General features: G+C 42.3%; 1 protein-coding gene across 10 annotated transcripts in view; it reads left to right on the top strand.

Moving 5' to 3' along the window:
• Window positions 1–21,469, top strand: part of MICAL2 (microtubule associated monooxygenase, calponin and LIM domain containing 2) — a 221,932-nt gene extending 200,463 nt beyond the window's left edge. For 3 of the 10 annotated variants that reach the window (XM_086677963.1, XM_086677961.1, XM_086677965.1), the window contains 3 exons: window positions 12,632–12,734; window positions 16,025–16,098; window positions 20,126–21,467. In XM_086677963.1, the coding sequence (XP_086534089.1) occupies window positions 12,632–12,734; window positions 16,025–16,098; window positions 20,126–20,310 (362 nt within the window). In that variant the 3' untranslated portion in view covers window positions 20,311–21,467. Of the gene's footprint in view, window positions 1–12,631; window positions 12,735–16,024; window positions 16,099–20,125 lie in introns of all 10 variants that reach the window. The other 7 variants (XM_086677955.1, XM_086677959.1, XM_086677958.1 and 4 more) reach the window with 4 other exon arrangements.
• Window positions 21,470–27,220: the final 5,751 nt, after the last annotated feature.

Here is a 27,220-nt window from a genome sequence, read left to right as displayed (position 1 = left end):
TGAGGCATGGATTCCCCTGGTGGTCCTAGGTGCCCAGAGTAAAGGACCAGGATATGCAGGGGCCTGATTGCCCTGGGCTCCACCCCCTATGAGGAAAACAAGCCAAGCATTGCCAGCCCCTTAGATTCTTCTTGGTCAAGGCACCGTTACCTACTGATTTGTTATCAATGAAGTGGTCCATGTTAAGTGCTAAGGCTATGGAATTTCCCAATTTTGCAGGAGACCACCATTCAGATTTAGATGGTGTGGATAACAGAATCTGTGCTTTCTTTCAATGCCTGGAGGCAGGTGAAATCTGATGAAAACTTGAGAGCAGCTTGGAAGGAGAAAAGATTTGTCCCTAGGGGAGGTATATGGGAATTAACTTTGCCCTCACAGTGTTACCAACTTTTGGGGAAGGTTTACCAGCTGGTTGTCTTCATTGAGCTTCTTGCCTTTTTTTTTTTTTTTTTTTAAGAGCCAGATGGCTTCCCTTCACAAAGATGGAGTTTACAAAGAAATAGCCGGATGTGTGAGGCTGCCAGTAGGTGGCAGCAGGAGCACATGTTATGACAGGAGAAATTGCAATGAAAACCTAGCCAGGAAGAGGGAAGTAGTTTGGCTTGCACTCTGTGGTTTTTTATCTTGGCTGCTGCTGAGGAACAGAAGGAATAATACTTACCTTGAAAATATAACAATGAGGTGTCCTTAAAAGAACACAGACACTGGAATCAGACACTTGTGAGTTTGAAGCCCGATGCCATTCATAGAAAATGGCCAAGAGTTAACAAGAGTCCAAAGCCGACGGCTAAGCAAGCAAGGAATTTGGATGGGTTTGCCACAAGCCTATGTGCCCCAAGTGAACAGTGAAATCCAGTCCATCAGAGCATGGGAGTGTTTTGCTCACAGCCCAGCAAACGGCAGGAAGGCAGCATGGTACAAGTTGCCCCAGACCCAAGTGTCACAGAGTGACCTGCTAGGCCTAGATGGTAGCTGTGTACCCAGTGGACTGTGCCACGGCTCAGGAGCTCAGGGGAAGGTACGTGGCAGCCTTTACAGAAAGCACTGAGCACGCCAGCCCCTTTCCCTGGAAGCAAGAAGTTGTGTAGCAGTCATGCTGTGGTATCCTGACCTACTTCTCAGAATCGCCTACTTGGCTGGTTCCAGGAATGTCTCAGGGCTGGAGGATGGTTAGGCCCTGTAGTATGGCACTCCCAGCAAAGACATGCCGGGATCCTCGGGGTCGACTGCATATTGCCTTACTCAGCAAATAAAAATCATCCGCTTATTATGGTGTTCATCTCTGCTTCTGGCCTCCGTGGCCACTCTGTAGAAAGTGAGTGGCCTTACAACAAAGATGGGCCCACTGAGGGTGAGACTGAGATTCTCTTCCTGAAGAAGCCTTGGATCCACTGCATGGATTCCAGGGGCATGGAGGTCTCAGAGTTATGTGCCCTAGAGCATTGCCTTACACACAAAAATTACCATGAGAGCAGCAAGAAATGCATTTTATATCACAAATTGGTACATGTAAATATATAACTGAAAAAGTCATCAGGAAATAATACTGAATTTTGCTATATATAAAAGACTAGTACTTTCCATTCTATCTTATTTTTAGTGCTTATTCTGACCCATAAAGTTAATTTTGCAACCCTCAGATTTAAAAAAAATCACGGTCATAATGATTTTACCTGGAAAAACATTTGAAACTAGATTACCAAATGGCCGACTCGGCCAGATGCAGGATGCAGTTCCCAAGAAGCACGGAGCAGCAGAACTGTGGACTAGATACTACAAAAGCCCGTTCACTACAACAAGTATACTTTCAAAAACATTGCCAGGCTCTCTCAAGTAAGTGAGGTAAACCTCTCTGGGCCAAGAAGGACAAGGATGAGAAGAAGAAAAGTATGCTGAAACTTCCATGTGCCAGGAAGGGAGGAAGCATCAAAAAGAAATCCAGGGTTGCCTTGAGGATAAATATCAGTGGTTTTAATGGCTAAGCCTTGGGACTAAAGAAAAGTAGGGAAGCTAACCTCAAAGTATCCTGCATTGTGCCAGTTCTTTTAACTCCCTGGAAAACAAGGATAGATGCTCTGTGAAAGAAACCATGCTTCAGTTTATGCTCTCAGGCTTCAGACAAATTAAGTTCAACAAATCATTAAATGATAATAAGTAATCGTCCAAAACACAAGGAAGTAAGCCACTAAGAATGGCAAAAACAAGTTTCAATGGCCGAGAACTTCCACTATATTACTTATTATATACAGAATATACTATGTCTATATGTCAAACATTTACAGAAATAGATTGCACATAAAAATGAGCAAGCAAAAACAAAAAACACTACCAAAGTGAACAGACAACACCACCTCCAGCTTGACCAACCGTAAGCGCAGTCAAACTTAACATCATAAGCTTCCTGCTGTGATGTACCGAGAAAGACGCATCATCACTTATGCAGCAGAAATGCTCAACCTGAATTTAATAATAAGAATAAAATCCGACAATTGCAGAGTAAGAGACAATCTGCAAAATAACTGGCAAATGTCAATGCCATAAAAAAGGGGAGGGGTGGAATCTAGGAACTGTTCTAGGTAAAAGGAGACTAAAGGAACATAACAACTAAATATAATGCTTAATCCTTTAGGTTTAATTTTTGTCAAATAAAAAGTTGAGGGGAAAATGGCTAGGCTTTTTTTTTTAATAATGAAATGAAGAGCCTGGAAATGAAAAATGCATTCATTGAAATTAAAAACTCGATGAATGTACTAAATAGCAGTTTGGACACAGCAGTAGAGAGAATTAGTGAATTGGACAATATATCTGAGGAAATGAACCAGAATGCAGCACAGAGAGAGAAACAGATGGAAAATATAAAGGTGTAGTTTGTAGCCATAGAAAATAAAATGAGAAGATCTGGTATATGTTCAATTGGAGTCCTGGAAGGAGAGAACAGAGAAAATTGAAGTTGTGTATCATTTGGAGAGGTAATGGATGAGACATGATAGCAAAGCATTTAGAAAGAGTCTGGGGCCCAACGAGTGGTTTATAAGTGTTAGCTTTCTTTTTTCCCAAATGAGTGAAAGACGTGAATCTACAGAGATTCCAGGATACAGAAATCAGGATAAATTTGAAATATGTCCACCCTTACTTGGCACAATGAGTGAAAATGTAGAACATTGAGGACAGAGATGATCTTAAAGTGGACAAAGAGTAAAGATAAGTCACCTTAAAAGGGAACAAAATTTTTACTAACAGCCCTGTTCTCAAAAGCAGTAATGGATGTTACAAAACAGGGAAGTAATAGTGTCAAACAGCTGAAAAAAATAACTCTCAAGCTAGAATAGTGTACAGAGAAAAAAGGTATTTCAAGAATAAGTGCACAATAAAGACGTATTAATTTTTTCTCGAATAGAGTTAACTATGTATAAACAAATTCCTATAGGGGGGAAAAAGATACACAGAAGGACAATCTATAATATGAAAGAAGAAATGGTGAATAAAAAAATAATAAACATGCAAGTAAATCATTGTCAATATAAAATAATATGGATTTTTATTTTCCTGTATTTATTTTTAAAGTTTATTTATTTTGAGAGAGAGAGCACAAGTAGGGGAGGGAAAGAGAGACAAATAGAGAGAATCCCAAGCAGGCCCTGTATTGTCAGCATGGAGCCTGAAGCAAAGGCTCGAATTCACGAACCGCAAGATCATGACCTGAGTGGAAACTGAGTGGGATGCGTAACCGACTGAGCCACGCAGGCACCCCCATATGGATTTTTAATATGGATTTTTAAAACATAGAACTGAAGCACTGGACTAAAACAGAGGTTAAGTTTGGAGTTGAATGATTGGAAGTCAAGAGTTCCAGGGCCCTTATGTTGTTTAAAAGAAGGCTGAGATACTAAGTTTAGGCTGTTAAGGTACTAAAAACACCTATTTATGTTTTAAATGTAGTCACCCAAAACAATAGAAGTAAAATGTATAACATCCAAATCTGTGGAGGAAACAAATAATATTAATATTAATATTATTTATATTAATTACATATAGTATAATTATATATGTATATTAATATTATTTATAATAAATAATAATCAGCCAAACAAAAATCCCAACTCAATTCTAAATAAAAATAAAAGAGTATTCTAAAAAGATAAAAAGCACAAAGTAAGACGTAGACACAAGTCAAATATGTCAGTAATCATCATGAAAGTTAATGAACAAGACAGTGACATGCTGTTTAGCAAATCTGCATAAAACATTAATACACAAAAAGTTTTAAAGTAAAAGGATGGCAAAATATATGCTAATTAAATGAAGCTGGAGGTAATGCATTGTGTTTAAAATCCTCCATAAAAAAAAATTTAAGAAATGAGAAAAAAACTGGAGGTAATTATATTAAAAGCAGATAAAATAGCCTTTAATACCACAATGATGATTAGGAATAAACAGGGTTGCAGCATAATTTTTAAATGATCAACTTACTAAGAAGATGTCACGGTTTTAAATGTGTATGTGTTGACTCTAGCAGGCTCAAAATATATAAAACAAAAAATTATAAACTACAGGGAGTAATTTCTGCTACCGTGGCAGGAGATTTTAGTGTATCTTTTAATGATTGTCAAGCAGACAAAATATTAGTACAAATGTGAACAATGTAACTAATAACCTTAATTTAAAAGACATTTATAAAACCCTGTACCTCCATATTAGAGAATAGTATATTCTTCTCAAGCTCACATGTGATTTATAAAAATTAACTCTATTAGTTGATAAATCTCAGAGAACCTAAATTATACAGACCTCTTTCTTTTTAAAAAAAAATTTTTTTAATGTTTATTTTTGAGAGAGAGATTGCAAGTGGGGAAGAGATAAATGGAAAGGAGACACAGAATCCCAGGCAGGCTTCAGGCTCTGAGCTGTCAGTACAGAGCCTGACGCAGGGCTCTAACTCATGAACCCCGAGATCATGACCTGAGCTGAAGTCAAACTCCCAACCAACTAAGCCACCCAGGTGCCCCTATACAGACCACATTCTAAAGTACAATGTACTTAACTTATAAGTCAATATCCAACAAATATTTTTTTTTAAACCATGCATCTAGGAAGTTAAAAGATAAATTTCTCATGGATCAAAGAAACATCAAATGGACATTTCTAAAAATAGGTAGGAATTTAAAATGTACTAAATATGAAAAGGAAAACAGTAGATCAAAACTCAGAGGTGCAGTGAAAGTGGTGTTGAGAGGTATTGCCCTAAATACTCCGTTTAGAAAAGAAGAAAGGCTGAAAATTAATGAGTTAAGTGTCCAACTTAATTTAAAAAAAAAGGAAGCCTAATAAAGAAGATAATAAGCAGAAGTAAATGAAATAGAGAGTCATAACAACATGGAGAGGATTAAGCAAGCCAAGTGTTGGTTCTTTGAAAAGACTAATGAAAAATTAGAAGCAATGATATTAAATTGATTTTTAAAAATAAAATAGGGGTTCCTGGCAGGCTCAGTCCGTTGAGCGTCCAACTCTTGATTTCAGCTCAGGTCATGATCCCAGGGTGGTGACATCAAGCCCCACACTGGGCTTCGTGCTGACAGCACAGAGCCTGCTTGGGCTTCTCCCTCTCCCTCTGCCCCTCCCCCCCCTTGCTTGCTCTTGAAAACATAAAATAAAACAGAAGATAGAAATAAATAAATTAGGAATGAGAAGGGCAAACAGAACCACAGATATAGCAGATTCCCAAAAAAACAAAAGAATATAATGAATATTTAATGCAATGCAATTAATTTTAAAATTTGGCAATCTAAGGGTGATTTAACAATCACCACATTAAGAAATGAAAGAGGGAAACCATATGGTCTTTTCAGTATAAGAAGAAAATATCATTTGACAAAATTCAACACTCGGGACAAAAACTTTCAACAAAAAAGGATTAGAACAGGATAGAATGTTCTTAGTTTGAAGAATATCTTCCAAGATGCTGCAGCAAATACCACTGTTGGATGGTAAAATATTAGTAGCATTTCTTTAAAAATCAGAAATAACAGAAGAAGGCCTACCATTAACTCTTCTATTCAACATTGTACAGGGAACCCTAGCCAGTGCAGTAAGACAAGGAAAAAATGGCATAAGGTTTGGAAAGGAAGAAACAAATTTGTGTTGTTTCTCGATGATAGAATCATCCATGTGAAAAGCACCCCAAATTGCACAAATAAATTATTAAAAATAAGAAGAGCCTATATGACAGTGATTGGGTATAAGCTTAAAATAGAAAAAGCAATTGCATTCCTAGATCTCAGCATAAAGCAATTAAAAAATGAAAGAAAAAAGATGCCCTTACATTAGCATAAAAACATATGGCACCTAGGAGTAAATCAAACAAAAAATGTATACAACCTTTATGAAGCCAATTTTAATCCTTCACTGAAAACCACCAAGAGACTCAAACATAATTTCACATATACAAAAACCTGATTTAAGCCTACAGTAGCATGCAGATATATAGGAAATAAGTGATTCTCAGACAAGTGATTTTCAACAGAGGAAAAAAATTAAATTGAGCCTTACATCATCCAAACAAACCAATTTCATAAAGATTAAAGTTTTTAAAATTAATTTTAGTTAATTTTTTAATGTTTATTTTAGAGAGAGAGAGAGAGAGAAAGTGGGGGAGGGGCAGAGAGAGAGGGAGACACAGAATCTGAAGCAGGCTCCAGGCTCTGAGCTGTCAGCACAGAGCCTGACACAGGGCTCGAACCCACAAACTGTGAGATAGTGACCTGAGCCGACTGAGCCACCCAGGTGCCCCCAAAGATTTTAATATGAAAAATGAAACTTGAAAAGTTAAGAAGAATCTTTTTGACCTCAAGCTGGTAGTCTGTAGACACTATAAGGGAAAAGATAAGCCACTAATTCAGAAAATACATTTGCAACGAACATAACCAAAAAAGAATCAGTATTCCAGAATATGTGAAGAACCCTTAAAAAATCAATAAGAAATAGGCAAGCAAATGTTTGCCTTTATAAAAATAGGCAAATAATAAAAACATATCATGCTCATTAGTAATCAGGAAAATGCAAATACAATGAGAAACTCTTTCAAACTATTAAATTACCAAAATTTATAAAACTTGATAATACTAAGTATGTGGCAAGGTTAAGAAACAAGGGGTACTTTTTATTCAATGTTAGTGGGAATGTAAACAGTCATAGCTCTTTGGAAAATGCTTTGGCTTTCTGTTTTCTGTGAAACTGACCATTTGCATACCATACTAAGGAATTTTATTCGTCAGTGTGTATTCCAGAGCAAAACATGGAGAGGGACTTAGACAGCAATCAATAGGAAAATGGGTCAATTATGGTATGTTCAAAGATCCCCCAAAGTGATTTTGACTCTTGAGGAAAGGCAGATTCTAAAAAAAAATTGTTGTAAATTATTCCACTGAAAGAAAGGAAATTGAATGGAATGATTCCATTCAACTCATGTTTATTGAGTGTTGTGCCAATAGAAGTCAGTGTGGCTGCACAGGTTACTCTCTCATGGACCACATTTTAGAAGGACACATAAGAGAGATTAAAAAGGGGGCATGTAATGTAGGATTAAAGTGGGTGTCATGCAGCAAAGAGGCTCACTCTGAAAAAAAAAAAGAATACTCTAAAGACAGCAAAATAGTGCCTTTAAAGCTGTTTCTTTTGGATCGAGAACAAGGAAAGGAGAGACCCAGGCAGATGGTGTAATGTTACAGGATGAAAAAAGACAACTCTTTTCCAACTCTCAGCATTTATGTTTTCTTTATCAAGGAAAATAGTCCTCCATCTAGAAATGTTAAACACATCTAGAAGAGGGAGTTGAATCTGAAAGAGAAATCTAGGTGAGAAAAATGAGAGAGCAATGAATTTAGGTTTCTTTCATGGAGAACGATGGCACGTATACTAGTCTTGTTGGGTGTGGCGTTCCTCAAGCAGAATTTGTTGAATGAACCAAATTAACCAGTTATTTCAACATGGCGAGATATAACCTCGGTCTTTGAAAACTCATGGCGAATTCCAGAACCAAAGACTAAAGGCCAGTCTATTTTCTGTGTTTCATTTCACATAGGAAAGAAAGAGGAGTTCTGATCCTTGTCAAGATTCTAGGAAGGATTATTAAAGAAACTGTGAATATTTAGAAAGAAACTTAGCGATTATGAGAAGCCACTGGTGTTTACTGAGAAGCTGTGAATAACAAATGTCATTTCCTTTTCTGGGTGGAGCTGTGAGGTTTGTAGTGCCAGTGGACACGGCAGACGTTGTGAAGCTTGATTTCAGGAAATTATTTTACCGAGGCTTCCTGTAACAGCCTCATGGACAAAATATAGAAATGTGTGCTGGGTGATAGAGCGCATTTAGAGTCTGTAGACCAGCCTCACCCAAAGCCTGAGCAGGGTCCCTAATGATGGGCCAGATGGCTCTGTTCTTGGTCCAGTCCCATCTGACATTTTGGTTTTCAATATCGCATAAAGGTCCAGGATGCCCATTTATCAATACTGCAGAAACCCCAAAGCTAGAACTGTGTCAGCTGGAGGAAATATTCGAAAGATTTCCCCATGATGGAACAAAATAAACAAGATGATAGTTAACAAGATACATATACAGTCTTGCATTAGGTTAAGGAAAAGCTGAGTTGCACAAACGGAGCATGAAGTCGTCAGACTTCACCAGCACTCGTGTGGAAAGGCCACGCTCGTTTGCAAGGTAGGAAGAGCCCGGTGCAGACACAGCTGCCAAAAGACCTCAGCAACCCCAGGGCTCAGAAAGAGGTGCAAGAAGATCTCTCCCCTCTGAACTGTTGGTATTTTGTTTGATTCTGGACAGTCTTCAGGTTGCATCCTGGAACACCAGAGGGCAAGTGGAGGTGGGCAGCCCTCTTGTGACACAATGACAAATGACCTAGGGGTGTTGACTCTGACAAAAGAGCACTCTGAATGCCTTCTGAGTGTTAAGTGTTCTCTGTTTTCCCATGGAGGCAAAACTGGACTTGGCAGCTGGCGGCCAGCCCATCAAAGGCCAACGGAAAGAAGTTTTCTATACTTGGAGTACAGAGCCCCGCAGGGATTTCCACCATCACATGGAGAGTTATCACAGAGGCTGGAGAGGGAAGGAGGTAGAGGGAATCCCTGGAACAGATTACCCATGAAGGTTCTTTCATCGCTTATGTCATATGATTTGAATAATGACCATTACCATTTATTGAGCTTAAACTGCGTGCCAGGGCTGGATTAAGGTCTTTGTGTACACAGTCAATCCCACTGTATCTTCATAACAGATGAGGAGACTGAGGCTCAGGGAGGCTACAGTATGTGTTCTTAGCCCACATGGTAGGAGGTGCAAGAGTGGAAGTTTGATCCCAAGTGTAAAGTAACTTTTATGCTATAGATGATCTCTGGTCCATATACCTTATTCTTTCATTTCTGTCTGTGTGGCCATAGCAAGGGGCACATTATCTTCTCTTTGGCTGTGCGGCGTTGGTGTTCCCCACTGAACTGCAAGTTCCCAGTTGCCTGTCATCCAAGGCACCTAAGGAAGAATAACATTTGGCTATTTCTCTCCTCACCCCTCTTTTAATCCTTCCTGATTAAAACTTCACTTAGATCATGCTACTCAACCACGTTTAGTGTCCTTTTGTGTTCTACAGCATAAAGTACAAGAGTCTCAGCATGACGTCCAGGGACCTCTAGGATGAGATGCTCATACACTCCCAGACCTCGCCCTCTGCCCCGCCATGCCCCCTTAGTCCTGCCTGATCTCTGTCTCTACCACTTTCTGTTCCATCCCCTTGTCTTTGCTGACATTGTGTCTTCTTGGAAATGTCCTCTCCCATCCTCATTAGTTCCTCTCCAAGTGTTATCCATTCTTCAACACCCCGGTTCAAGCACCACACTTCTTGGAAAGCCAACCTCACATCCTGACCGGGAAAACCCTCCCCTCTCTATATTCCCAGAGTGCTTTTATGCTGCTTAGTTGTGGTTAAGAGTTTTCTAATGTTCTATTTTATTCTAGCTCTTTAAATCCATCTGCTCCAGAAGATTCTCTAGAAAAAATAATAAAGAGAGATGGCAGGCCTTATGCTTTACTATCTCCAAATTTCTCATCACATGTAGCATTATCTGTCACTGTATCCCCATTACCCAAAGCGGTACCCAATACCTATTCAATAAGTAGGTGTTATTGGATGAGCGAATGAATTTATGCATGAAGGGACAAATGGATGCATTCATCAGAAGTCCAGATCTGCCTTGTGGTACCAATTTCCCCTAAATTGTATAATTTGGTGCATTACACATGAATCTCTCCGGACCCAAATGTCCATATCAACAAAAAGGTGGTTAAGAAGACAGGGAGGAAAGGGAACTCATTTTTATGAATGACTTGTTACGAGCAGGGCAACGTGTCAGGCGTGTTACTTGCCCTACAAGCTTATGAGAAGGAGGGAAGGAGTGAGGGGGAGTGGGGAGTGATACAAAGAAGTGAAAAGCTCAGGATAAAGCTCACTAGGGTTCAAGCCCTGGTTCTGCCACTTAATAACTGTGAGCTTGGGAAAATTGAGCTTTTAGACCTCTGTTTTCTCCAGCTATCAAGTGGTGATTATAAAAGAATCTACTGGTGAGTTTCTTATGAGGTTTAAATGAGATGTCCCATATATTGAGGTTCCTGGGTGGCTCAGTCGGTTGAATACCTGGCTTCAGCTCAGGTTGTGATCTCGCGGTTTGTGGGTTTGAGCCCCACGTTGGGCGCTGTGCTGACAGCTCAGAGCCTGGAGCCTGCTTTGGATTCTGTGTCTCCTCTCTCTCTCTCTCTCTCTCTCTCTCTCTCTCTCTCTCTCTCTCTCTGCCCCTCCTCTGCTTCCTTTCTGTCTCTCTCTCAAAAATAAATTAAAAAACATTAAAAAAATAAAAAAATTAATGAGATGTCCCATATAATGCACAGAGCCCACTGACTGGCATGTAATCACCAGTCATAATATGGCATAATAAATAGTAGCTTCTCACTACTCTATTATTTTTGTGTCTTTTTAAAATATTTTTTTAAATGTTTATTCTTGAGAGAGAGAGGGAGAGAGAGAGAGAGAGACAGTGGAAGAGGGGCAGAGAGAGAGAGAGAGAGACACAGAATCCGAAGCAGGCTCCATGCTCTGAGCAGTCAGCACAGAGCCTGACACAGGGCTCGAGCCCACAAATCGGGAGATCATGACTTGAGCCAAAGTTGGACGCTGAACCGATTGAGCCACCCAGGTGCCCCTCCTTGTGTGTCTTATTGTTCATTTTAACCAATTAAGAAGCAAAGGCTCAAAGTCACACGTATGTTTTGTCTGCACTATTTTCCCCCCTGCCTATGGGATACTCCAGTATAAATCCTTCTAGAATGGCCATGAGCCACAATACAGCCTGTGTTCTCATTTCAGGGTGAAATACTAAAAAGCCATCTCCATGTTCCTGCTTCTCAAATATGCTTAGATTTTTAACATTTTATTATGTAAACATTTGACATCTAACATTGTGCATCCAAAAGCAGCATCAGTTTTTCTCATGGTTATTCTTAGGTTTAATAAAGGTCATAATCTAGGGGTGCCTGGGTGGCTCAGTTGGTTAAGCGACCGACTTTGGCTCAGGTCATGATCTCGCGGTTCGTGGGTTTGAGTGCTGCCTCGGGCTCTGTGCTGACAGCTCAGAGCCTGGATCCTGCTTCAGATTTCTGTTTCTCCTTCCTCTCTGCCCCTCCCCTACTCATTCTCTCTCCCTCCCTCCCTCTCTCTCTCTCTCCCTCTCTCTCTCTCTCCCTCTCTCTCTAAAATCGACAGTAAAAAAAATAAAATAAAGGTCATAACCTGAGTTATAAGAAGATATGAATAGAACTTTCCCAGTGAGACTCAAAACTAGTAACCTTTTTCCCCATCATTTGGCTTTTCTTTATGTAAAAAATTAAGATGCCAGTCACCACTCCTCTATAATTAAATGTGGTGTGAGCTTCTCTGCCCCATGAAGGGAGCCACACCTCACCTGAGCACCCAGTAATCATTGGATTTGGGGAAGGAGAAGGAGGAGGAGATAGTAACCAGCAGAGTTACTAGGGTTTTCTTTGGTGGAGATTTTGATGCATCAACATGCAGAAGTTTGGGGCACCTGGGTGGCTTAGTCGGTTAAGCGTCCAACTTCAGCTCAGATCATGATCTTGCAGTCTGTGAGTTCGAGCCCTGCGTCAGGCCCTGTGCTGACAGCTCAGAGCCTGGAGCCTGCTTCAGATTCTGGGTCCTCTCTCTCTTTGCCCCTCCCCTGCTCAAAAAGAAATAAATATTAAAACAATTTTTGTTAAAACATACAGAAGTTTTACCAGTAGACAGGAGAAGTTTCATTTATGGCAGGACATTATCGAGATTATATGAACCTTGGAGCTGAAGTATTCATGCCCTAAATGTCCAGGAGGACGGCCCCCAGAGCATGCACAGGTGGATTTTATTTTCCACGCCTGCAACCTGAGGCATCAACAGGCCATCAGGGGGGCTGCCGCCTGTTGAGACTTTTTCTGCTACAAACATGGCCCACCAAAGTAGCTCCTAAGCAGGTTGATCATGGGGAGAAAAATGCCAATCTAACCCATTTGCCGCTGATTTCTTAAGCAGATTCAGGCACACAAGATGAAGCACAGCTTTTGCAGGAATGGTTTAAGCTGGTTCTGGAGAAGAATAAATTAATGCGATATGAGTCGGAGCTACTGATCATGTAAGTAAGGCAACACAGATAACAGCGAGTCCTCAAAGCAAAGGGGGTGGGAGTGGGGTGGCTCACCCTCCCGGGTTGAAGTCCCAGGAATTTTTCTCCTTGTGCATACAGAATTGTGATTGAGGCAAATTGATATTTGGTGCCTTGCATATCATGCTGGCATTAGTGCAGAGAATCTTCAGTTGTCTGTTCCCTCTGTGGAGTCCTATGGCTAAAACAGACCTCAAGTAATGGGTCTGGAGCTAGAGGGCATTTGGATAAGGTATTTTCAATCCATCCTTGTCCCCGAGACCAGTGGGGGAGGGGGGGCCACCTGCAGTCACACACCTGCAATAGGGAAGCTTGTGTCTGGGAAGAGGCTGGGGAGATCTGCTTGGCCACTTCCTTGTGGCTTTAACATACAAGGACTGAGACCTCTCTGGCTGTCCTCTCTGAATAAGAGAGCAGGAGAACCAGAAAGTAGAGGTGGATGTCATCGTACTCTGAAAGAGTTGAAGGTCACTCAGCATGTGGACATATCTTTTGGGGGTAACCATTCAACCCACTGCACTAACCAGACCCCAGAATTAGACATACTCATCTATGTAGTTACAGAAAGTAATGGACCCACTTGCTTCTTGGGGGCAAGACTTTTACCCTAGACCAATGTATCTCAACTGGGGGCAATTTTGCCCCCCCCACCGGAGGATATTCAACAATGTCTGGAGGCATTTTGGGTTGTCATACCTAGGAGGTGCTACCTGTGTCTAGTGAGTAGAGGCCAAGAGTGGTACTTAACATCCCACAATGCACAGGATGCCCTGTATCCCCCCACCAACTATTGAAGTAAAATGCCCATAGCATCAAGATTGGGAAATCTTGCCATAGACCTATGGCAAGGCTCAGAGTAATCAAGAACACAGGTCTGCTGCAGGCAGGCTAGTCCCAGGAGAAAAAGGGTGTGAGCTAAGTTCACCTAGTCTCTTCCCAGATTTACCTCTCCCAGGTTGAGAGTGAGTAGGAGTGGGGAAGGAGACTAAGAGTTCTACTCTTTGAGCTTCAGGGACATGGAAGGAAAGTCCGGGAAGAAAGCATCCTTCTTAGTAACTATTTTTTCTGTCACTATTTTTCAAGTTGATACACATGCTGAGACTCAGAGCAACACTTACCCATGCCCGCCTGACTGCAAAGCCTTTTCTCCCCAACCATACCGTCTGCCTGTGGACCAGATCTGAAGTACAAAGTTCATTCAACAAAAATGTATCCAACACATTCTGTGTGCCAGGAACTGCTGGGTAGTATGGAAATAAAAATGAGTGAGGCCACAGTCTCTATTTTCGAGGATCTCATGATTTTAGGGGAGAAAGACATGCTAACACATAGCATGCTAGCAATAGAAAACATGGCAGAAGCTCCATGGAAGTTTGTAGAAGGAGCATTCGGTGCATGGGCTCTACCTGTGAGAGTCTGAAAGTCAATGACTGCTGCTGTTACTGCTTAGTGACCAGCTTCCCTAGTTAATCTGCTGCCAGGGGGAACCTTCGGCTCCAAAAGAGGCCAGAGGGAAGCTCAGGCAGGTGAGCTAGACAAAAGCAGGAATGGTTTAAGCTGTTAAAGGATAGGTTTTAGTTTAGAGAAAAGACCTGGATGAACAGAGAGAACCATCTTGGATAACCGACTTGGGTGCTTTGGGAAAGCAGATACCAAGACAAGATTGGAAGTCCAAGAAATGTACTGGGATAAAGGGAAATAGGAGGGGGAGTAAGAGGCAAGTCTACAGACCCTCTTTGGTCCTGATACCTGTGAAAGGAGAAGGGGAGGAAAGGGAATTGAACAGAGGAGCCTGAGATGGCCCTGTAGCCCTGAGAACATCTTAGCCAGGCCAGAGGGAGAACCAGAGCAGAGATGCCATCAGAGGAGTCCAACTCCAGTACTACCGCTGTGCTCTGACATTGGCTTGGAGCTGCCTGGGGACAGTGTGGCCACAACATGACACTGAGTGGATTCTGCCTCAGCAGTCAGCTTGCTGTACTCTGCCCAGAAAGTTCTCTCTTAAAGGAAGGCTTGAGTGGTACACTTCCATTGACTATCAGAGCGGGCCAAGAGAAGTTCAGGGTCAATAACAAAAGGCAGAATATTGAACACGGCAGGGACCTTGACCCAAGTAGTAGTAAAAATAAGGGCAGCAACGACAGGGCATAGCAAAGTGTAGCAGATACCCATGCACACCGTGGATAGGGTGCAAGTGAAGGCCCCATGATGTCAAACCCAGGGACCTATTCTCAGCCCTCACCCTCTTCAATGTCTCTGTAGCAATGAATCCCCTCGACCTCTCTCTTCTCTCTCAAAACTTTCTCCTCCTGGTTTCTGTGATGCTGAATTTCTTGTTTTAATTGCTTCTCAAAGTTTTGATTGCTTCCTCCCTGGTGATACCTGTTTTGTTTGACTTCCAAATGTGGGCATTTCCAACCTCGTTGTCTTCAAATTTTTCTTTCTCTGTAGTCTTCCTCTGAGGGATCACATGACTTCACCCACCCCCTCTGATCCCTGTGACCTCTGTTTGTGGTCCTCATTCTCCTGAGAACTCCAGAGTTGGATTCCCAAAGCTCTGGGGAACCTCCACATTACACATGGCCTAGCATGTGGGCGCCTTGCACACACGAGGGATACACATGGAATAGCCCCAGGCGTTGAAGGGTTGAGAAGTTCCAAACTGACCTTTACCAAGAACTAACTTCTCTTCTTGACTTTGCTGCTCCTATTGGTGGAAACACAGAGACCCCAAGCGTCCCTGGTCCCTCTTTCCACATCTCCTACAACCAGATGGACAGCGTCTGAATTTTATTGCCTCCACATGGACACAATGGCTCTCTCCTGCCTCCTCTTCCTTGTTTTGCTCTTTATCATAATCAGGAATTTGGGAGTTGTTAGAGGTGATACTTGAAGTCCCTTTGCCCCTAAAAGAGAAAAGATTTTCAGATTGTCATTGCTTCTCTCCTGGATTATACTAGTCGTTTCTTGATGATGCATCCCCAAAGGGCGGCCTGAGTGGCCTTCCAAACACCCACTGAGATCGCATCACAACCTTCAGCGGCTCCATGGTCTTTCCAGTTCGGCATATCCCAACAGTCCTTCTGGGCTCCTTCAGCGACCCCAGCAGTAGCAGAACTTTCCATTTAGAGATATTCCAAGACCTCAGTTTTAATGAGAAAAAAAAAAAAGAAGAAGAAGGCAGTAGCTGTAGTCAGTGAGCTTCTATTTCTAGGCAGATCGTCAGTTTTTACAAGGTCTGCACATTTTCTCATCTCCAGGGCCCAAGAATTAGAACTGGAAGATCATCAAAGCAGACTGGAACAGACATTAAGAGAAAAAATGCTCAAGGAGGGTGAGTACGATGACATGTTTGGGGCCCCTTGTTAAAGACATTTTTCCCCCGAGAGGCACTTGCACAGAGCACCCTGCAAATCCCAGAGTGGGACGCTCTTCCTGTCTTGTGCAAGCAGCCTGGAGGCAGAACGGGAGGCTGGACGGGTGGAAACTCACCACCTGCCCAGCAAGTCGCTTCTGGCTTTGTTCACCTGGGCTATGAGGGCAGCAGTTTACTCCATCCCATGAGCTAACAGAGCAAAATCATTCATTCGCTTTCCCATTTATTCAGTTAAGGGGTATTTGCTGAGAGTCTAGGGGGGCCCTGGCAATAGGAGAAGAGCACCCCTGCCTCGTGGTCTCACCGGGGAGGCCAACATGCAAACTGGTGTTTGTAGTACAATGAGATGAAGGCCAGGACACAGATGCTTTGGGAACACCAAGGAAGGTGGGCCTAGTTCTGCCAGGCGCCATAGATGGTACAGGAAATACCCTTCCCAGCACAGGCCGGACCAGGTCAACACAAATGAGAAAATAATTTCCACCACAAAGGAGGGAAAGCTGACATAAATTCAATTCACATGCTATACTGATTTATGCATTCATTGGTTCCAGCCCAGTAAGACACCGTTTTGTGGCTGTGTGTTCATGGGACCAGATCCACACATGGCTTTCCTACACTTAGGCCTAGGTCTAAAAGGACAAGTTCAACAATTTCTTTACACCTCATGGACCAAACATACTTACCTATGGGGTTGCCTGGTACAGGGCAAGCACCTGATAAATATTAGACGTCATCTTCATGATTGTTTTTACTTAGGCATCTTATCCCCATTTTACAGTTTAGAAAACTGAGTCTCGGAACTTAAAAAGTATGTTCAAGGTAAGTAGTGACAGGACTAAGATTCAGGCACAGAGTACCAAAGAGGGTCTCCTATTCCTTCCCACATAGTAATGATTTGTGGACTTTCTTTATAGCAACAAAAAATTCTATTTCTAGCAAAATCTTTATAGGGCTGCACTGTATAGAACAGATAAAAGTGTTATACGTCATTTTTATTTGTCAGAGGGCTCGCATGAGTCCGTTGACGACAAGCCAACATTGAGGGAGGAATGTTTTATTTTTCTGTGTTGATTATCAAATAAGGAGCAACGACACTGGACTATACCCAGATTAACAGATCATAGAAGGAGTAGGAGTAAGATGGGTGAGAAGCCAGGGTACTCTGGGTTTTCTTCCTCCCTCAAACACAGCTATGTTGAGGTCAGATGATTTGGAACAACCAGGAAATTGATCTATGGAGTGTCAGAAGGATCTCCATGATTGGAGGGAGACAGCGTGCCAGGTACAAGGTGCATGGACATGAACTTGGGGAGAGAGAAACAGCAGTGCCACAGAAGAGAGGGAACCCTTTCCATGGAGAGACAAAGGGAAAGAAAGAGAGAGGGGTTGAGAGAGTGTGGCATCAGGTTTGCACAAGAGGAAAACCGCTCTGGACCAGGGACTGGGGAGCAAGAAGTACTAAGTATAGCAGGGTTTTGTTTTTTTTTTTTTAATTTTATTTAAATCCAAGTTAGTTAACATATAGTGTAAAAATAGTTCAGGAGTAGAATGTGGTGATTCATCACTTACATATAATACCCAGTGCTCATCCCAGCAAGTGCCCTCCTTAATGCCCATCACCCATCTAGCCCAACAACGTGGATGGAACTGGAGCGTATTATTTATGCTAAGCAAAATAGGTCAGTCAGAGAAAGACAGAAATCATATGATTTCACTAATATGTGGAATTTAAGAAACACAACAGATGAACATAGGGGAAGGGAAGGCAAAATAAGATAAAAACAAATAAAAACCATAAGAGAGTCTTAAATACAGAGAACAAACTGAGAGTTGCTGGAGGGGAGGTCGGGGGGATGGGCTAACTGGGTGATGGGCATTAAGGAGGGCACCTGTTGGGATGGAGCACTGGGTATTATATGTAAGTGACGAATCACTACATTCTACTTCTGAAACCAATACTACACTAACCTGGATTTAAATAAGTTCATTAAAAAATAAATTAATTAAAAAGAAAAAACCATAGAGCATAATATCTGATTTATACATCAAATAAAAATTTCAGTTTGCTCTGTTTCTGGATGGTAAAATAAAAACCACCAACAGTCCCCATTAGCCATCTTTGAACCTTTTTTTTTTTTTAACTTTTACTAAGGAGTGAGGATCATACATTTCTTCATTCCCCTTAGCCGATCTTCCATAAAAGCTCTAGCCCACTAGTTATTAAGAGAGGAAAAAAAAAGAAAAAAGAACTTTATTTATCCCTCTCTAGTAGACTCGGTCTGATGCAATAAGTTTAACCATCCCTGTAGCAATGCTTAGTCTCTTTGGGATGAAAACATTCAGCCTTGGAGATGGCCAGCTTTTCCTTCTGCTTTCCTCCCTAAGGACGGGTAGTAGGGAGAGGCAGGTTTTGTGACTTCGCAGCAGTAGGTATCTGGGTTGGTTGCTCTGATTCACTGAGTCCCCACCCAGCTGTGTCCCATCATCCGGCTGCCACTCTCTCTGCTGGCATTTGCAAGCTGAGGTGTATGGCTGGCATCATCCATAGCCTGGCCACTCCTCAGCATGCCTGGAGCCTGGTGGCAGTCCCTGCCTTACTCAGGCTCACCTCAGCACATCCTCCATTCAGCTTGTCCAGACAGTCGCCACCGTGGGACCACGTGACTCCTCATCGCGGGGGAGCCCTCTGGGAGGCTCACTGGCCAGCTACCTTTGGTAGCTCTAGGGCTGGTGGGCACTCTTAAGCCCCACGGCTGCCACACACAGCAGATTGGGATCCGGGGAGCCACACTCAGACCCTTCTCTGCCCAACCACCACATACTGCCCTATGTTTATGCAGAAGGCACCCTTCCAGCTGGCTTCTTCCCAGAATTCCAAACAAGGGGCTGGGTAAGAATCCTTGAGCCCCCGGTGTTCCCATCAAATGGTATGACGTTTCCTGGCCCAGAACAGAGAGGCTAGAGCTAACCCTCTGCTTCTAATCGTCTCTTGCCCATAAAACACGAAGTACCGAGGGAATGGTGTTTTTCTATTTCCCTTTTGTCATATATGCCTTCTTCCTGACCCCATCCTCTGAACTAAGACTCATGTGAGAAACAGTGGCCCTTCTTTGCTCCAGGATCAGGCTCACCACCTAGTCCCTGGCATGTTAAAGGGAACGGGCTCAGGTATTTATAAAGTCGTCTCCCAAGGCAACAATCTGGTTGACAAGACTTAAATCTGCCTTAAAATCTATTTTGATTGTCAGAAAATCATTACTACCTGTTTCTTATCCCTTCCCTTCCTTTTGTAGCAATCTTATGTCCCCCGGGGCAATGGGATGTGTCAGGCCAATTAGGAAGAAGTTCTTGTACTCTTAAGACAAAAGAGAAAACATGTTCACAGTCTGGAGACACCGTCCCATTGGCCAACCAGAGCCTTATTTTGCTTCTGCCTGGTCTCTCCTCAAAGGGCTGCAATTTGTCATTAACTACAAAAAAAAAAAAAAAAAAAAAAAAAAAAAGAAAGAAAGAAAGAAAAAAGAAAAGAAAAAAAGGATCGTCAACTTTGAAGTCCTAGCCCCTGATGCAGATGGTTTGTTTAGAAACTTTTCTCATAGATTCCTTTGTTGTAGTTCAGACATGTTTAGGGAAAACAGCCTTCTTGTTGTTCCGTTGGTTTCTTTTTTTTCTTGCAAGGGAGGGGAGGCTGGAGAACTCTGTGGGGCCTGGCTGATATTCTTTTCCTTACAAAGGGATTTCCCCCTGTTTGCTTTGTATATACTCTCAAGATGAAAACTGAGCTGACTGCAGCACAAAGCACCCTCCTTGCTAATCTGTGGCTGCGAGAGAGTTCCCTGGTGTTAAATTCATTTCCTTGTTTTCTCCATGGAAATTAGAAGACAGAACAAGTCCGAAACAATCAAGAATGCCCGTGCCAAGATCTCTCCCTTGGCCTGAATGTTACCTGAGGCCCAATGCTTGCCGTTTTTTTGTTTTTTAGAGAGCCAGAAAGATGAGAGCGATCTGAACGAGGAGCAAGAAATACTCAGCGAGATGATGCAAGTAATTGAACAAAGGGACAGACTCGTGGACTCCTTAGAGGAACAGCGCATAAAAGAAAAGGCTGAAGACCAGCACTTTGAAAGCTTCATATTCTCCAGGGGCTGTCAGCTGAGTAGGACGTGAGCAGCCCAAGGCGCTGGCCCTGGATGCTGGCTGAGGATCAGGCCGGGCACACCTCACTCACTCACGGTTCCTTTGGCAGGATTTGCCATACGTGGAACTTAAGTGACGCCCTATTGCAATTTCTTCTTAAAATTCTCCCATATGGAGTACAGCTGCCCAAGACCCTTCCAGAGATTATAATGACGAATAGACAAAGATGGTTAGGGAATTGGCAGTCACTTTGGCACGTCTCACATTGGAAGTGACCTTGGCAGATGACCAGCATTGTTTTCCCTGGAAAGTGACACAGGGATCGACTTTCCTGCTGTTTTTATCATTTATCTCCCCAATTCATTGAGTTACACATCTTAAGATTTTTACAAAGCTGCCTTTTCATTAATATATCCATATTTGCCCTTTTTTTTTTTTTTTTCCTGCATGGATGACCGGTTTCCAAATGTCAGAAAGAAGCAGCCACAGTTTAAAGATTAGGTTAATATTTAAAAATTGTGTTTCCAGAGAAAGAGGAGAAACCTTGAGATTACTGATTACATAAAGCAAATAACTCATATAGCAGGTGTTAATTCAATCCAGGGTGAATTTAATTTACCAGTTGTATTTATAAGCCTTAATATAATATACATAAGAAATGAGAGTTTAATACAACATTTGAGCCTTAATTTCATTTTAAAAAAAAAAGAGAGAAGGAAATCAAACTTTAACTTCATACTGGCAAGACTATCAGTGTTCACCAAATACTGCAGGCTTCGAAAAGCTTTTGTTCTCAGAGTCCTCTCCTTACTGGCCCCGGAACACAGTGAAAAGTGTTTCTCGAAAATGAATCATTTTCCAGTGCATTTTTATAACCGTTGGTAATGGCACTGAAAACACACACACTCGTGATCCAAGGCGAAGAAGGCTTCCCGGTGACAGCCTTCTCAGGTCCAAAGAGAAGTGTCTCCAGCGCTCTCTCCAGGGACTCCCTGGGAACTCCACAGGACAAGGACAAAACCACTTCTGACTTCATCCTAGAGCTGAGTGCAGCGACCCCATTTACCAAAGGCAGTGATCAAATCCCAAACTGGGTCATGGATTTTTTTTTTTTTAAGTGACATTTTCAATGTGAAAAGAAAGCCAGGAGATGGAATTTGTGCACTGACAGGAGATTCCTGGGTTGTTTTGATGGTTCATATGGGAACCAAAGAAAAGATTTAAAAAAAAAAATTTTTTTTTTTAACGTTTATTTATTTTTTTGGGACAGAGAGAGACAGAGCATGAACGGGGGAGGGGCAGAGAGAGAGGGAGACACAGAATCAGAAACAGGTTCCAGGCTCTGAGCCATCAGCCCAGAGCCCGACGCGGGGCTCGAACTCACGGACCGCGAGATCGTGACCTGGCTGAAGTCGGACGCTTAACCGACTGCGCCACCCAGGCGCCCCCCAAAGAAAAGATTTTAAATAGTGATCTGTTGTCATAAAGTATTTGATTGTTTACAGTCAATGGGATTCTTTGAAGAGTCAGCCTGTTGCTGACAAGAGACAGACTGAGGAACTCTTTGTTATATGTTTGGCCTCTCTCATTTCTGCAAGTGTGTAAATGTGTCATTGAACAAAAGGTGCTTTACAACAGTTGGCTCTTGAGACCTAACTCTCCTCAGTTCATGTTGACCATGAACCACTGCTGTGTGAGGTGCTGTCTGTGTGCACCAGTCTGGCCAGCTGATAAGCCAGAAATCAGAAATGTAACTGGATTTCTCAAGTGCGCCGATGTTTTGGGCGGTATTAAAATGCAACCTTTCCATGGCAGACCAAATTCCGAAGGTTGTAATTCTTTTTTCCTTCCTTCTTCTTCCTTTCCCCTTTTTAAAAAAAAGAGTCAAATCTTCTAGTGCCTGGATTCTATTGGGGAATATGTGCAGGCATCTATCTAGCTGTCAAAACTATGCCATTTATGGCTATTTACCTCTTCTTATTTATTTATATATTTGGTGGAAATTGCTAATACAGTTTCCTCACAATTCTGATTTTCCTGTATTGTAACTTGGAGAAGATCTATTGGCACTAGGGGGTATCGGTATATAAGCTATTTAACATACAAGTAACCCAGATGTTTGGGGCAGTGAGCTAGTTGTATAGTATTAAAGATTTATGGAGATAGTTAAAATAATATTTTCGGCCTTCAGGCATTTAAAATAAGACTCTGGATACTCAGGAATTTTAATTCATTTAAAGAAAAAGATCTAGAACTTCTGTTTTTATTCTAGAATATTTAGAAGTATTCAAACCCAGTGTTTTCTGTCAGTTCTATGAAAGCATGCTGCTTGCGACTTGCATATGTTTAACGTGATGCTTACCTGTGTGGTGTCTGGATTGTTTTGATACAAAAGAATTTATTGCCACTTATTTTTGATTTGTTCTATTTTCATCTAAAAGAAAGATCCTCCTGAGGGGGCCAAGAAACACCTTCTTTCTGTTAATAGATGAGAAAGGCGATTTGTTCATTTTCTCTTTCAAAGACCATGTTCTGGAGTTGAAGGCTGAGTCTTACGTGGCCAGGTTGAAACACACGCTCATACCTAAGAGTCTTTTACTTACGCCGGCTTTTTACCAGCACGTAAAACCATTTCAATGGACATTTCCAAAATGACACAAATATTGTAGCTGTTGAATTATTTTGAACAATTCCATTCCTATTCACAATAAAGAATGTTCTAAGACCGTCAAAGTGTAAAATATTGTACATTTGAAAGACAGTTTCTTTATGCAGTACGGGTAGGATTATGGCGAAAACAGCTTCTTCTGTCCCATAAAAGTATACTTGTGATCAAAGCTGGACAAGTTAGGACTCTGAACGAGACATAAAGCCCCAGCTCCGGGTCGTATTTTATAGCCAGTCTCACACAGTTTCTAAGTTAAACTAAAGGGCTCATGTTAGTTGCTAGTTTAGGATTTTACATAAGTTGAATCAAGAGGACATGTCTGAAGCTTGCTCTCGCAAAGCATTCATTTGTTGATCTATTTGTGTAACAAACATTCTCTGAATGCCTGTGGGGTTGTGCAGCTTCCATTAGGGGAGAATATCAGTCCTCCACTCTACCCCCAAATAACTGCAAAAATAAACAAGTACCACTCGCAAATAAATACAAAGGTAAAGAACTATTTTTCATTATAAGCATCAGTCTGTTCTACTCACATTTATCTCAAGTCTAAAGACATTTATCCCCAACTCTTGTAGTGCTTCTTTGGCAATAAAAATAAGTTCGTTTCTAAAACTGTGAAAAATACTATCAGGTTGTACTGTTTCATTTAGACCTTGACTTTGGCAGTGTGAGGCTGCTTGGACTCAATCAATGCTGAGATGCAGCATGTTAATTGCGACTGAGAAAGGAAGTGGCAGGTGTTTCCAACTCTGATGAGCTGCAATGAAATTGATGTTTTCTGCATTCTGGAGGCAAATGGCAATTCAGCAGTGTCTGTCTTCCCAGGAAGCAGACTTACAGGCTTTTCCTTCCAAACTGAAAATGGCAGCATGTCCCAGCCAGGTGGCTGATCAGAGAACTACCTCAGCAGGGCAGAGGTGGCAGGGGGCAGCTGGGGCTGCCACACGAACAGAGAGAGTCGCAGTCATTGGATGTGGTGAGCTCAAATGTAATTTATTGTAATAGGAAGGTTCACGTACAGGGGAGCGTGTACTGTTTCGCCTACTGTTTATCTTCTAACCTCACTGCTGAGTAGCTTGTAAAAGATTAATTTGCTCTGACAATTGGGAACTATTCATGTGGGCTGAAATGCGTTACATGGGCACTGCTATAAATACTGAAATGAACCAAAAATAAATGGTTTCCTGTTGAAGGAATCAAAACATTTTCATGTGGGCTTGGTCTGGCACCTCCAAGGGCAGTGTCCATTTCATGTCTTCCTTTCCAGTGAAAGGAGCAGAGCAAAGCTTTGATTTCGTGTGGGAGTCTGTGAATTAACAGTTGGATGCTTTATTCCCACCGGGGTACCTGGAAGGACTTATCTGACTAGCACATTGGACTTGATTGGGAAGAGGAGTGAAGAAGTTTTGCCTAGGGTGTATTCTCTTTCAACAAAGAAAGTTACCCTCAGGAATGGGGAGGCAGAAAGGTGGAGCCAGTCCTGGTTTACCTCCTCATTCCTCTCACCTTCTTACCTGGCATGGCCTGGTTTTATATTTCAGTTCCTCTGCAGAAATGCTCCCATCTGCCCTGAACTGGCCTCTTTCGTCAATGCACACTTTGAGAACTGGGCTTGTTTGTTTCTGTTCTTAATCCCAGTGCATGCAAGCGTTCCTGATACGTGAGAGCATAATGCCTCAGAATTGCCACATCAGGTTAACCAAGTGGTCAGTCCCCAGCATTTCACACGGAGTTCCCCCTTTGTTTGAAAGCTTTTGTCTGCTGTTGGAATATTTGCAACGATCCATTTGTTCCCATCTAAAATCAACAAAAAGTAAACATAACTGCAGGTAAGAGCCCCTGTTTTGCAAGCGCTAACATTGTGGCAGCAGGGAAAGCCCCAAGGAAGGCCAGCCACTTTTGATGGCACTTTGCAAGCTTTCTTTGTGCCCATGCTGGGGCTCATCTGCCCTCCTCTGGCTCTCAGAGTCACGGACTCTCAGCCATTAGCTGGCCTATTAGCTGCAACTCACCATCACTCAGCCTTCGGGGCATGTGTGGTAGTTTCACACTCACTCCCTCTCGCAGCTTGTTTCTGCAAAAACGACAAGCACAACCAATGTTGTCAGGGATCCCCTGAGGAGCCCCTCCGACTCTGATCAGGGTACTGGATACTGTGAATTCAGCTCGCGTCACCTGCCAGGTGCCGTAATAAGCTCTATAAATGTATTGTTTCATTTGATCTTGAAAGCAAAATCCTTATACCCCATTTTTAAGATAAGACTGAGACACAGAGGCTCAGCTTACCTGCTATTCCAGGTACAAAGTAGTGGAACTGGGGCTAGATCCAGATGTCAGCCTCCGGAACCTGGGCCCTCGACCGCCAGGCTATACAGCCTTACCCTGTGTCCCCACCCAGACCTGTGTCTTCTGTTTACCTGTTCCTTCCCTTGCTTTCCTAAATCAGTTCCCATTGCCATAGTCCCCCAGCACCTCACTGCCCTGCCCTGATCAGGGGAAATAAGGGAACGGAAGCCAAAGCTGTCCCTTTAAAGTGCCTTGTGTTTCCTTCTGTACTGCATCTATATATACTCTAACATGAAAACAATGATCTAGAATGGTTATCTAACCTCCACCACCCCTCACAAAAATCTTTGAGTAAACATGACCCTCTAGGAAGATGCATCTTGTTTACACTGGGAGGTCAAGTACCTGGGACACAGGGACCATGGACCTGCAGGGCACTTTTGTGCCCCAAATTGAGAAGCATGGCACTACCTAATCAAATCTCAGCTGCCAAGGGTAGGGAAGCAAGAGCACAGGGGTGGAGGGATGGGAGAAGGCGTGCATGGAGGGAGTGTCTTGGAGACCAACTGGGAGTAAGCTGGTTTTTGCAGACCCTTGGAGAGACCATGCAGAGGCGGTGGGGAGCAAGAAAAGTCTCAAATACACAGCCTCACTTTCTACCTAAAAGAGACAGAAAAGGAACGGCAACTAAAGCCTGGAGCCAGAAGAAGGGAAGTAATAAAGATGAGAGCAGGAATAAATGACATAGAAGGAAATAAAACAGTAGGACAGATGAATGAAACCAGAAGCTGGTTCTCTGAAAGAATGAACAGAATTGATAACCCCCTAGCCAGACTTATCAAAAAGGAAAGAGAAAGGACCCAAATAAATAGAATCACACATGTAGGAGGAGACATCACAACCAATACCGCAGAAATACAATTAGAATATTATGAAAAATTATATGCCAAGAAACTGGGCAATCTGGAGGAAATGGACGCATTCCTAGAAACGTACAACTACCAAAACTGAAACAGGAAGGAATAGAAAAAACATTTTTTTTTTTAACGCAGGGATTTTTAAGTTTATTTATTTTGAGAGAGACAGAAAAAGAGTGCAAGTGGGGGGTGGGCAGAGTCAGAGGGGGGCAGAGGATCCAAAGCAGGCTCTGTGCTGATAGGAGACAGCCTGACATAGGGCTCAAGCTCAGGAACTGTGAGATCATGACCTAAGCCGAAGTCAGACGCTTAACTGACTGAACCCCCCAGGGGCCTCAAGAAATAGAAAATTTGAACAGGCCCATAACCAGCAAAGAAATTGAATCAGTGATCAAAAATCTCCCAGCAAAGAAAAGTCCAGGGCCACACGGCTTCCCAGGGGAATTCTACCAGACATTTAAAGAAGACTTGATACCCATTCTTCCCAAACTATTCCAAAAAATAGAAATGGAAGGAAAGTTTCCAAACTTGTTCTACGAGGCCAACATTACCTTGATTCCAAAACCAGAAAAAGACTCCACTGAAAAGGAGAATGACAGTCCAATATCCCTGGTGAACATGGATGCAAAAATCCTCAACAAGATACTAGCAAATTGAATCCAACAGTACATTAGAATTATTCACTGCCATCAAGTGAGATTTACTCTTGGGCTTGAGGGGTTCGATATTCACAAATCAATGTGATACACCACATTAATAGAAGACAGGATAAGAACCATATGATCCTCTTGATAGATGCAGAAAAAGCAATTGACAAAATACAGCATCCATTCTTAATAAAAACCCTCAAGAGAGGATAGATGGAGCATACCTCACCATCATAAAGGCCATCTATGAAAAACCCACAGCCAATATCATCCTTAATGGGGAAAAACTGAGAGCTTTTCCTCTATGATCAGAATAAGACAAGGATGTCCACTTTCACCATTGTTATTTCACCTAGCAGTGGAAGTCCTAGCTTCAGTGATCAAAGAGAAACAAAAGCATCCAAATCAGCAGGAAACAGGTC

Source organism: Puma concolor, chromosome D1, assembly GCF_028749965.1.
Source record: "Puma concolor isolate L17-30 chromosome D1, mPumCon1.1.hap2, whole genome shotgun sequence".
Lineage (NCBI taxonomy): Eukaryota > Metazoa > Chordata > Mammalia > Carnivora > Felidae > Puma > Puma concolor.
Note: the sequence above shows the minus strand (reverse complement) of the source record. Positions and strands in the feature narration are given on the sequence as shown.